General features: G+C 35.5%; 1 protein-coding gene across 5 annotated transcripts in view; it reads left to right on the forward strand.

Annotated features, from left to right (window-relative positions):
• TTC37 (tetratricopeptide repeat domain 37) overlaps nt 1–13,096 on the forward strand; it is a 90,261-nt gene that overhangs the window by 36,973 nt on the left and 40,192 nt on the right. For all 5 annotated transcript variants that reach the window (XM_044265366.1, XM_044265384.1, XM_044265346.1 and 2 more), the window contains 10 exons: nt 745–921; nt 1,011–1,155; nt 1,323–1,401; nt 1,486–1,547; nt 1,661–1,717; nt 3,136–3,204; nt 5,357–5,431; nt 6,061–6,202; nt 9,076–9,169; nt 11,786–11,863. In XM_044265366.1, coding sequence (XP_044121301.1) covers nt 745–921; nt 1,011–1,155; nt 1,323–1,401; nt 1,486–1,547; nt 1,661–1,717; nt 3,136–3,204; nt 5,357–5,431; nt 6,061–6,202; nt 9,076–9,169; nt 11,786–11,863 — 978 coding nt within the window. The remainder of the gene's footprint in view (nt 1–744; nt 922–1,010; nt 1,156–1,322; nt 1,402–1,485; nt 1,548–1,660; nt 1,718–3,135; nt 3,205–5,356; nt 5,432–6,060; nt 6,203–9,075; nt 9,170–11,785; nt 11,864–13,096) is intronic.

Here is a 13,096-nt window from a genome sequence, read left to right on the forward strand (position 1 = left end):
AAAATCATATGGTATTTGCTTTTCTTTGACTGACTTATTTCACTTAGCATTATGCTCTCTATCATTCTGTCAATTTTAGAAATTATGCTAAGGTATTTGGGCAGAGGAACTACAAATGGTGTTGTCCTTCCTCCTGATCCTCACAGTGGGCTTTCAGCAATGACTGCCATAATTAATCTTATTTCTCAGGAAGATATTGGAAAATGGTTTTTGGCTGGGCTTTTTTAGTAGAAAAGTCTATGAGAAATGTTCCATCTGCTTGTCCATCTGCCAGTACCATAGCTGTTTGATAGCTGATTATTGAGATTTGGCTGAAGTGAAATTGTCGTGTTTTATTTCTAAGATCTTGAGAAGAGAAAACTGAAGACAAATGGATTTTTCCATTTCCATCCATTAGAATGAGATTTTTCTCATTCTAAAAAGAAGTGACCTTTATCACCATAATTAATATTTTTACTTACTCTTTGAAGCTTGTGCATTCAGTCTTACTTGCTTCAGTAAATATGGTCTTCACATGTTTGCAAAATGTCTGGCATTTAAAATGATCAGTTCTTCCCCTTCCCTCCCTTCCTTTCTTCTTCCTAATAGGGAGGTGATAAAATGTGGTCCATTTAGAAAGAATTTAGTAAAGCATGCACTGTACTTAACCAAGGAAGTAGTTCATAATTAAGATTATGATGAGAGAGATAAATTTCCCATTGTTTGGAAAAAATTTATAAGAATCACACTGTTTGTTTTCTTTAGGGCTCTGCAACATCAAGCTGATGTCTCTTGCCTTTGGAAGCTAGTTGGGGATGCTTGTACCAGTCTGTATGCTGTGTCACCATCTAAAGTGAATGTTACTGTTTTAGGAGTCCTTTTAGGTCAGAAAGAAGGCAAACAAGTATTAAAGAAGAACGAGCTCCTCCATCTTGGAGGAAGGTAATTCACAAAGATTGCTAGTTAATGACATTCACTTTGAATTAGGACATTTTAAACAAAAAGTAACATTTATTTTTATATTTCCATAGGTGTTATGGTCGTGCGTTAAAACTGATGTCTACATCTAATACATGGTGTGACCTTGGAATTAATTATTATCGCCAAGCACAACATCTAGCAGAAACAGGCAGCAATACAAATGATCCTAAAGAGTTGTTGGAGAAATCTTTACATGTACGGTTTTGAGAAATTTTTTATAAGCTTTTTAAAAAACAAAGTGCTTTTCTGATAGATGTTTTTGATAAAGTAGATACTCTTGTGTTTTCATGTAAAACCACATTTATCTTGATATAAATGCTGATGTTTCAAGATATAAAAACTAACCCAATTTTACTTTTCAGTGTCTGAAAAAGGCAGTGAGACTTGACAGTAAAAATCACTTATACTGGAATGCTCTTGGAGTGGTTTCATGTCACAATGGTAAGAACTGAGTAACATTTCAATATTTTTAGAAGATGGTTTTAGGTAATAAAGTTCAGTTTCATCAAATTCTGTATTTTTCAGGTATTAGAAATTACGCCCTTGCTCAACACTGTTTCATCAAGTCTATCCAGTCGGAACAAATTGTGGGTGTTCTTTGTGTCTATCAATGATAAAGAACTTAAGAATTTAGTGTTAATAATTTTCTGAGACTGCCATGTAGGCAGGAACCTAATTGTGTATATATGTGTTTTTTTAGAATGCTGTTGCATGGACCAACTTGGGAGTGTTATACCTTGCAAATGAAAACATTGAGGTAAATGTGTTTTCTGTTTTGTCAAATTAAAAGTAAAAACGTTCTTTATTTATGACCTCTTTGTAATCGCTCATCTTCTTGTGGGGAATTACTTTGAATATTATTGTCTATTCAGCATGCTCTCCTGTATGCTAGATAATTGATGACATTTGGTTTATTATAGATATGAATAGTGAACGGGTAAGATTTATTTTCCTTTCCACACAACTGAGGAAATTCTGGTTTTATGATTATGTTGGGTTTTCTTAGTGTATATTAATTCCTTTAGATGCCACAATGTAATTTGTCATGCCTGAACAGTTACATATTAAAGAATGTGAAATACAGTAATTGGAAATGTGTCTGTAGGTCACATTTAAAAGTTTCCATAAATCTGGGACTCCTGGATGACTCAGTGGGTTAAGCCTCTGCCTTTGGCTCAGGTCATGATCTCAGGGTCCTGGGATCGAGCCCCGCATTGGGCTCTCTGCTCTGCGGGGAGCCTGCTTACCCCCCGCCCCGCTTCCTGCCTCTCTGTGTTGAATAAATAAATAAAATCTTTAAAAAAGAAAGTTTCCATAAATCTGTAGATAATAGCACATCTGCACAATTTTGTGTCTCGGCTGTTATATTGAATATCATCCTTTTAAAATAGCTTCAGTAATATTTTCAGGGATAAATTAAGTCACTCCTAGATTGCTTCAAAAACTGTAAACAGAATGAAGGAGAATATTAATTTGGATCTTAAAATGTGAAAGTATTTTTTAAAAATTTAAACAAAGCTAAATCTTAGTTAATAAACTATGAATGTAGTTTTATGATAGCACAACTCAGTTGCTGTCCATGAACTACCTTTTTCATAAGAAAAATAAGACTGTTTGCCGTCACGTACAGATTACTGAGTAGAGTATCAGGCAGCATGTAACAATAAGTGTTTGGAGCAGAAAAATAAGCAAGTAACTTAATGAATCCAAGTGAGGTATCTTTAAAGTTTCCTGACTGCTTGGCACAGGTTTATGTTGCTCATTCTTTTTTCATCCAGTAACAGATATGCATCATTGTTTGTTAGTTTTTATCCTGCCAGTTAAGCTTCAGGAGGCGGTAGGTGGTACTTCTGTCAAACTGTGGCTAGCAAATGGATGGGTGATTGGTTAGAGGTTCTACAGACTATAAGGTACACGCCTGTATTGCCCTTTCAGTGGGGACCGGAACCCCTAAGCTGGTAGAGAGATCTGTTGTATCTAGAGGTTTTTAAGACTGGGTAGTTAAAACACGGTTTTAAACATTGCTAGTTTTGTTTAAACAATGAAATCTTAGATTTATAAGTGTTTATGTTGACAAGTGTGATTTATCTTATTCTCTTATGCTTTTTAAACACAAGCAGTTCAATACTAAGTTAATAAAATGACATGTTATTTTTTTTTTACTTTTTTTCCTAGCAAGCTCATGAAGCTTTCAAAATGGCTCAATCTCTTGATCCATCTTACTTAATGTGCTGGATTGGACAAGTAAGATATATATGTTTATTAATAATCCAGGATATAAACAACCTATTAATGTTAAGTGGTATAAGTAACTATTAATACAAATAACAATGATAATAATGATAACAGGTAACATTTGAGGACTTCCTTTGTGCTAGTCACTGTGCTAGTCTCTTTGTATATGTTATTTCAGTTAATCTTCCATCAGTGCATTGAGATGGTGGTTGTTATTAAACTTTTCATGGATGGGGAAATTAAAGTTTAGAGATCCTAAGTATTGTGCCTAGGGTCATGCAACTTGTATGATTAAGCTTTGGTCTGGGGTGAGGAGGCTTTGAGCTAAAAACAAAACCCAAAAAACCAAAAACCCAGAACTCTGTTACTTAAATGCACATTCACCAAAAACATTAACATTGACCAAGATCATTCTGATTATGTTTTCCCATTTTCTGTAAAACCTTCATATTTGATTTAATGGTGGTTTATGAACATTGTTCTTCTGTTCACACTCTAGATTTGTGTATTGCCAAATAGGAATCAGGATACTTGGTTACAAATGCGAGTCCATCACTGACCTGATTGTTTTATCTGAACATATCACTGCTAGATTTCATTTTTCTACCTTGAAAAAGAAGGGGCTTGGCTGATGGCCCCCAGGGTCTTACTAGGTGAGAAGTTGTAATGAATTAGTAAGTGGTTGATTGTTTTGGTTCAGAGAATAGCAGGAGCATCACCCAAATCAGGAAATTAATAATCAGAATTTAGATATGTTTTATTCTACTTTTGATTTTTGGGTCAAATTCTAGTGAATTTGACCCAAAGCAAGTAGAGTGAAGCAAGTAGAGTTAGAAAGGTAACTCTATGAACTATGGTTCTATGGACTGTGGTAGCATCTGGGAGCAATGGCATTACTACTAATCTCTGTGTAAGTTACTGGAGTCAGGGGGCCCAAGAGTTTGCATTTCTAACTGTTCCCAGGTGCTGGCGCTGGTCCAGGTACTTGACTTTGAGTAGTACTGCTCTGGGTCAGGAGATTTTGGATGCTAATCAGAGCCATCTAAGTAATTTTTTTTTTAATTTTTAAATTCCTTTTATTTTTAAAAATAATTTATTTCAGATATTAACTAGTAGGTTCAATTAAATGGTAACAGTAAAAGTGAGACTTAATATTATTTCTTAAATAATATTAGTAATATATGATTTTTTTATAAAAGATAGATGAGTTTGAAAGTAATTTTAACTTACCTCATAGTCTATAAATTTAAAGTACAGGTATGTTATTAAAATTCTGAGGCACTTCAAAAAATAAATATGCTGAGACTCTACCTCAGGTCCGTAGAAACCAGAAGTCTGGCCATAAAAAAAAAAAAAAAAAAACAAAAACAAAAACAAAAATCTTATCTAGGTGAATCTGAGGACTCCGGACAAGCACTGGTATGAACGGATCAAGGGTGAAAAGGAAGAGAGAAGGTAGTGCAACTTCATCAGTGTTCTGAGGAATTTTATGTGGATTATTCCACTACTACCTGATTGCAGATGGAATTCTGAAAGCATTTTCCAGTTTAAGGGCCAATTTAACAAGTCATTCTGGGAGGCACATGGGTGGCCTTCCGCTAAGGTTGTGATCACAGGGTTTTAGGATGGAGCCCCACATCGGAGTCCCTGCTTGGTGGGAAGCCTGCTTCTCCCTCTCCCACCCCCCCTGCTTGTATTCCCTCCCTGGCTGTCTCTTTCTATCAAATAAATAAGTAAAATCTTAAAAAAAACCAAAAAAACAAAAAACAAAAAAATAAGTCATTCTGGTCCTTTGAGCCATGGGAACAAATTAAAAAAGAAATTAGCGGGGCGCCTGGGTGGCTCAGTGGGTTACGCCTCTGCCTTTGGCTCAGGTCATGATCCTGGGGTCCTGGGATCGAGCCCCGTATCCGGCTCTCTGCTCAGCAGGGAGCCTGCTTCCCTTCCTCTCTCTCTGCCTGCCTCTCTGCCTACTTGTGATCTCTCTCTGTCAAATAAATAAATAAAAATCTTAAAAAAAAAAAAAAGAAAGAAATTAGCTCTGCTTTTAAATTAGCTCTGCTTTTAAGCATAGCTAGTATACCTTTGATTCTTCCAAATAGTTTCACTTATGTTATTATTCCTTTTAAACACATTAAGAACCTCTTTTTTTTTTCTATAGGCTCTTATTGCTGAGACAGTTGGAAGTTATGACACTATGGATCTTTTCAGGCACACTACAGAACTCAGTATGCATGTAAGAATTTGACCATTCTTAAGGATTCATTAATGAATTAAGTATTATGCTTGTTGAGAAAATGAATACAGAGTGGCATCAGATGTTAATAATGTCAATTGTCTCTACTCTTTATTCTGTCTTAGAAACAGATACGCTGTCTTTAAAGAACTTCTCATTTTTGTTTTCTGTTATCTTTCAAAAGCTGATGAAGAAATGACATAGAATTTAATAGATAAAGTAGTCATTCAGAATTGAAACCGAGACTCTAGGAAAAACCAATGTGAGATAAGGACTAGATTTGGTTGACATTTCTTGATTATTTATGAAAGTGTTTTAGAACCCTTTAGATTGGTAATTATTAGTTTCGTCTGTAAGAGCAGTATTGAGAGGAAGGAAATCAACCCCATTGGGTGACACTGTTCTCTGCACTTTATTTAAATCCCATTTGATTCTTCTACTTAGTTGGAGCAAGTAATTTAAATATGCTCTTAGTTGTACTGAATCATAGTGAGTCTTCATTTAGAGGCACTTTGGGGGGACTTAAGACTAAGATGTGATATTTACTGTGTTGAAATCTACTGTTTTATAATTTTTATTGGTATATTTATTATCCTACGTTTACTTGTTAACTTTGTCTCCTTTTATAGACTGAGGGAGCAATAGGTTATGCATACTGGGTCTGTACGACACTGCAAGACAAAAGCAACAGAGATACAGAGCTGTACCGGTACAACATTGTTCAGATGAATGCTATTCCAGCAGCACAAGTTGTTTTGAGAAAATACATAGGTAAGGTGTTCAGTATTTTACTAACCATTGAAACAATTCAGTTTTTTAAATTAGTTAATTCTAAATTAAATATTAGTGTTCCTTAAGACATGAATTTGCCCTTTTTTTCTCCCAGTGGCCAAGCAGTCTCCTTTTCAAATTATATAAATGACTTCTGAAGAGTGATAAAAATTGCTGTTACCTAATGCTTCCAATAAAACTAATTCTCACGTTGTAGTGGAAAGTGTTTTGGAACCTAATGGGCCTGAGGTGCTGCTGTTCTCTCTCTGCCATTAATTTCTTTGCAGTCTTGGGCCGAGTATTTTATTACTTCTCTTAACTTCTATTAGCCTCGTAAAGTAGAGATGATAATTGCTAGGTAGTAGACGTGTGAACATTAAATGTCATAATCTGCTTTAAATTCCAAAACTAGTGATTTTGTTTTGTTTTGTTTTCCAAAACTAGTGTGTTTAACCTCCTACTTTAACACCTGATTTTTCTTCAAGATACTGGAAAAACACATTTAGGTTTAGGAAAAGGACAGAATGGTGAAGTTTCATTAACCTTCTGTTGTAATAATTTCCTTTCTTCCTGGATAAAACTACTAGTTTTATTTATTACCAGTTTAATCTTGCCGTTTGCAGCAACATGAATGGAGCTTCAGTGTATAATACTAAATAAAATAAGTCAAATAGAGACAGAGTCAAATAAGTCAAAAGAGAAAGACTAAAATACCATGTGATTACACTCAAGTGTGGTATTTAAGAAACAGAACAAATGAACAAAGTTAAAAAGCAAGAGATGGGATGCTTGGGTGGCTCAGTTGGTTAAGCGACTTCCTTCAGCTCAGGTCATGATCCTGGAGTCCTGGGATCGAGTCCTGAATCAGACTCCAAGGTCCATGGGGAGTCTGCTTCTCCCTCTGACTTTCTCCCCTCTCATGCTCTCTCTCACTTTCTCTCTCAAATAAACAAAAATCTTAAAAAAAAAAAAATAAGCAAGGGAGATGACAAACCAAGAACTATAGAGAACAAACTGGTGGTTGCTAGAGGGGACGTGTAGAGAGGGGATGGGTGAGATAAGGAGATTAAGGAGTGCACTTGTGATGGTGGCTGGGGGCGGAAAAGTACTAGTACGTTTTAATCTCTACTCTGCCTCTTAGTAGCTATGATGAAACCTTGGGCATATTATACAATTGAATTTTAGTTTTCTCATCCATAATCCAAGAATGAAAATTTCTGTAACTTAGAGTTTAAATGGGATGATTTATACAAAATGTTTTGCAGAGTACTTGGCATAGCCTAGATGCTCAAGAAATGTTCGCTTCACTAGTCTTTTATTTATCCCTTTGACAAATAAAGAAGTGAGAAGTTGAAGCAGGCACAGGGACACTTGCATATTATGAAGAATCAGATAAACTGAAAAGCAGAGGTGAAAATTTCTCATCATAGGTATGGAGAGGATTATAATACTCTTCCTACATTGAGCCTGGGATACTTGAGCAGAAGGCAGTTAGTTGACAAACAAATCCCAGCACTTCAGAGCACTACTTGTTAGGCAGTATGCCAAAATGAATGACTAAAGAATATCTAGAGCCTTTGTGAGAGTGTATAGATCAGAAATTTTACTGTGAAGTTTCCGTTAGAATGGATAACATATAAAGGATTTATACAGAGACGTAAATCTTAGCTTTCTACAAAATTCAGATACCTAGAACAATGAACACAGAATTCCTGACAGTTATGAAGATCCCAGTTTTTTTTTATCCTATAGTGGTACCATATCACAATATGTGATATTAATACATCATATTTAAATTCAACTCTATGTGACTTTGCTGTAAATGAATGAATGAACAAATGAATAAGAAGGAGAGAAAGGAAGGAAGGAGGAGAAAAGGGTGGGGGGAGCAGAGAGAATGCAGGCAGTCTCTTTGTCTTGCTGACAGTTTACCTCAGAGTGCTTGGAAGGCATGAATCTCTTCTTAGTTTGACTCAGTTTTGGTTTTCCGCTCTTTTGTGACTTCAGGAGTTTTCAAGAATAACTTTGACTATGTGATTTTTCACTTTGTGCTTTAACTTTAGAGTCTACCGATCACATAAATTGTGATTGCACTGCACTTTGTTAAACAAAGTGCAAAATTTGGGGCACCTGGGTGGCTCAGAGGGTTAAGCCTCTGCCTTCAGCTCAGGTCATGATCTCAGGGTCCTGGGATCGAGCGCCACATCGGGCTCTCTGCTCAGCAGGGAGCCTGCTTCCCCCTCTCTCTCTGCCTGCCTCTCTGCCTGCTTGTGATCTCTCTCTCTGTCAAATAAATAAATAAAATCTTAAAACAAAAACAAAACAAACAATTTAAGGAAGGGATTTGAAGGCTTATTTCCCAATACTACTTTTAAGTAAATCAGATGTGTTTCTCTGTATGCTAGCACATACATGATGTTTTCTGACATTAAAATTTCAAAATACTGCATTGAAAGTGTCCAAGTCATCCTGGGTTTCTAGTGTACAGTACTGAGTTCATTTTTTTTAACACATAGAAATTGGAACAGAACCATCAAGAAAATGGCAGGAAAGCTTCGTTAGCCAAAGAACTGAATTTCCTTATAAATCTTATGACTAGTGTTAACATGAACTACAATTTCAAATTATTACACTTTGGGGATAAAAATGTTTAGACTTTTAAGTGCAACTAAAAGTTGTAAATAAGTATAAAATACTCAATCATTTAGAAGTTATAAAATGATTATTAGTATTTTATAGTGAAGATAAATACCAGATTATTCTTAAGAATGCTAGTGATCTTAGGAGGCAGTCTAGCATGTAAGATATTGAAAATTAACATTTTATGACAACCACCATGCACATGTAAAGAAAAGATTTTTTTGGATTTTCAGAAAGAATTCAGAATTATGCTCCAGCTTTCACAATGTTGGGTTACTTAAATGAACATCTACAACTGAAAAAGGAAGCCACAGAGGCATACCAGAGGTAAACTCTATATTTAATTAAAAGCGGTCCTTATTTATTAGTTGGCTTTTTTTTTTTAATGTAGTCTCAGTTCATGAAGAAGGTACTAAACAAAAGCTCTGATTTCTTTCGTGATCTCTTATTATCTATTATTATATCTTTGAATGTAAGATGAAAAGATGCAATTTTAAATTTTCAGCTGTATTTGGGTTTCTGTGGCTCAATCCAAGAGAGAGACAGAGAGGGGGAAAAAAAAAACCAAAAACCAAACTAAAAATCCTCTCAGATTTTGTTTTAGAAAAATCTTTCACTTTAGACTTTGTTTAGCTTTATTAAAAGGTGCATTCAGAGAAGAAATGAGAACATTATGATATATTTGTTTGACTTTAAGATCTGTATTTTATTCATTTAATAGCTTTTGAACTGCTTTGTTCCAAGCATTGTCCTTGGCACTGGCAATTTAGCAGTGAAATAAAACAGACACAGGCTCCATTCTCAAGGAGCCCCTGTTCTGATGGTGGGGAGACATGTGATAAGCTTATCAACATCTCTGATGGTAATAATTGCTAAGAAAGAAAATCAAAATGGAGTAAAGGGCCAGGGAACATGAAAGCAGGTAGTGAGTTTGAGACAGGTTTAAGCATTTAGAGGTTTCCTAAGGAGGCAGGTGACGCTTGGCATGAATGAAGTGAGGCTCTAAGCCATTTGGTTAAGAGGCGAGAGCATCCAGGCAGAAGGAACAGCAAGAGCAAGCAGTCTGACACAGGAGTGGACGTGGCACGTTGAAGAAACGAGGACAGTATGCTCAGTAAAATGACCAACCAGGAGCATAGGAAATGAAGTCAACTTGAAGGTTTATTCTCTGCAAATGAATTGATTGGTAAATAAGAATATCACTCTTAATATTGTGAGCACTAAGTGAAAAGTTAAAAGTCCTGATTGCACATATCATTGCCCTAAATCTGAAAAATACTTAGAAGAAACCTGGTCAGATAATAAATAATCGAGGTGCCCAAAATGCTTTCCCACATCCTTTTATGGATCTTTTGGTAGTTCAAAGGAGCCATCACTAGATGGTACTGGAGGCTGTCTAATCAAGGAGGTATTTTTCCAGGTGTATGTGGAGATTTATAAAAAACCGCAAGTCTGTTTCTTTCAATGTTACAATAAACCTATCTGCAAGTAAACTGTAGAAATATGGTAGAACGCAACAGTGGGCAGGATTTTTAAACAAAACTAGACAGCTTTACAGCACTTGCTATTTTTTTCTACGTACTATAATCACAAACACTGTGAATCTAACGCTAGTTATACCTTTAACTTAAAATAGCAGCTCCACGGGCAAGTGGATAGGCAGCACTCCTCCTTGACTGCTACTGCTGTTGTTTTTCACTTTAAACAACTGTTTGAAGCTTAAAACCACAAAGTAGGTATAAATCTAACCATTACAGTTTTTAATAGACTGTATAATACTGTCTTTTAGACTGCTTTGGCAATTATTTGCTTTTCATTTAACATCATGCAAATTAAAAAGTTTCCTAGGGTATTTATCCCTGGATAATCCTTTTTAAACAGAAAAGAAAAGTGGGGCACCTAGGTGGCTCAGTTGGTTAAGCGACTACCTTTGGCTCAGGTTGTGATCCCAGGGTCCTGGGATCCAGCCCCACATCAGGCTCCTTGCTCAGCAGGAAGCCTGCTTCTCCTTCTCCTTCTCCCTCTCCCTGCTACTCTGCCTGCTTGTGCTCTCTCTCTCTCTGTCAAATAAATAAATAAAAATTATTTTCAAAAAACAGAAAAGTAAAAACAAAAATCTTACTAAATATCCAACTCCTGTTAGTTGTTAAGACATTTTTCTGATTGTCCCAAAGGGACTGAACACAAGAAGATAAAAATAAGTTCTTTAGGGGTGCCTGGGTGGCTCAGTGGGTTATAGCCTCTGCCTTTAGCTCGGGACATGATCCCAAGGTCTGGGATCGAGCCTCACATAGGGCTCTCTTCTTAGCAGGGAGCCTGCTTCCTCCTCTCTCTCTCTCTCTCTCTCTCTCTGCCTGCCTCTCTGCCTACTTGTGATCTCTGTCTGTCAAATAAATAAAATCTTTTAAAAAAATAATAAGGCCTTTAGGGACTCCTTATGATTGTTTTCTTTCTTAACTAAGTATGGCTTAAATATTTTTTTGTATGTAACAGGTAAGGGCACATGAAAGCACTCAAATTTCCTGGCTTCCTAATTCAAACTACTGGTATAAATACTTTTAGGATTGTTTGCTGTATTGAAATAATGTCAAAACTTAAAATCGTGACACCATTGTTTCCCATATTTAGATCAAGTTTTTTTGAATATTTAAAACTCAAGTATGATAATGATTTCACTTAGTAAGACATTACCTTATTAAAATAATTTTCCTGACAGTCTAAAATCTAAATATTAAGTGCTTTTGTTGTAGCAATTTGTTGTGTACAGGTTGTTATGAGAGCATTAAAGGGTTAGAATGAAATGAAGAAAACAAAAATCTATAGGATTGTCCATTGTCTTCAGGGTTTTTTCCCAAAGAAAAAGTTACAAAATCTCTGTTAGGGAGGAAGAGGAAAAGAATGCTATTATACATAGGTAACTTAAAAAACCTTGTCCTTTTTAAGGGCAATGTTATTGTTACAGACTGCGGAAGACCAAGATACTTACAATGTTACAGTAAGAAATTATGGAAGATTGTTATGGTAAGTACATTTTTTCCCATTAATTCTGTGACTTTATTAGATTTTTCTGGCAAAAGCTATGGGACTAGTGAGGCGGTGATGAATTTCCAGAGTAGTGGGACATTTTTAGATTCGTGGGCTGAAAATCTCCCAAGGATACCTAATTCCCTCAATACTGGGTCTTGATAGTAGTTTCCTGTTCCTACATCGATATCTAAGGCCACTGTGCTTTAGTGAGAAGCAGATTTAGAACTGATGGTTGTGGACTGTACAAGAGAACATTTCAAAGAGAGGCACTTGCTGTCTGTTACAATAGAACCCTAGTTAATTGGAAGAGGAATTGGATTTATTCTGATTCGTTTGCTGCTTATACTTACCTGGGGAATGGCCATTGAGGGTCTAGAAACTGTTTAGAAATAGTATAAAAAAATTTTTGTGTATGAGCATTTTGGGATAGAGAGAGAGCCATTTAGCTCTCTTCAGGTTTTCTAAGACTTTTGACTTCAAAAAGAGTTAAGAAAGAAAGAAAGAAGATTAAAACCCAGTTATTTTAGAAGTTAGAATAAAAAACTCAACTATGATCAATGATTTCACTTAGTAAGAGATCACCTGATTAAAGTAATTTTCCTGACCGTCTAAAATCTAAATATTAAGTGCTTTTGTTGTAGCAGTTTGTTGTGAACAAGTTGTTATGACAGCATTAAAAAATTAGAATGAAATGAAGAAAACAAAAATCTTTAGGATTTTCCATTATCTTCAGGGTCTGGAGAATAGAAGTATTATGTGGGGAAGGTTTTTGGTTCAACTTAGGGAAGTGTTCCTCAAGCTGAGAACTGACCCCATGTGGAATGGTCCAGTTGGAAATACATTGTTAAAATTGTAGTTTGATATTTTGGGATTAGTGCCTACATCTTTTAAAGAGGTACATTAGAGATCTGAGGTAGCCAGTTATTTTCTTTTATAATCATGTAACTAAATCATATTCATGGACAGGAAAATATTACTGTTCTGACTGCTATTCCCTCCTGTATTTTTAAACTGTTGTGGTTAGGAGTTGATAATTTTGTCATTTCTAAGGTTTTGTTGTAGCAGAAGATAGGTTGTAAGAAATTATATGGAACAAGTATCTGTTTTTAGTTTGGGTTTCATATAATGTAAATATTTTATTTTTATTTATTTATTTATTTGTTTATTTATTTATTTTTTAGGAAGGGAGTAAGGCAGAGGCAGTGAGAGAAAAAGAGAGTCTTAAGC

Source organism: Neovison vison, chromosome 1, assembly GCF_020171115.1.
Source record: "Neovison vison isolate M4711 chromosome 1, ASM_NN_V1, whole genome shotgun sequence".
Lineage (NCBI taxonomy): Eukaryota > Metazoa > Chordata > Mammalia > Carnivora > Mustelidae > Neogale > Neogale vison.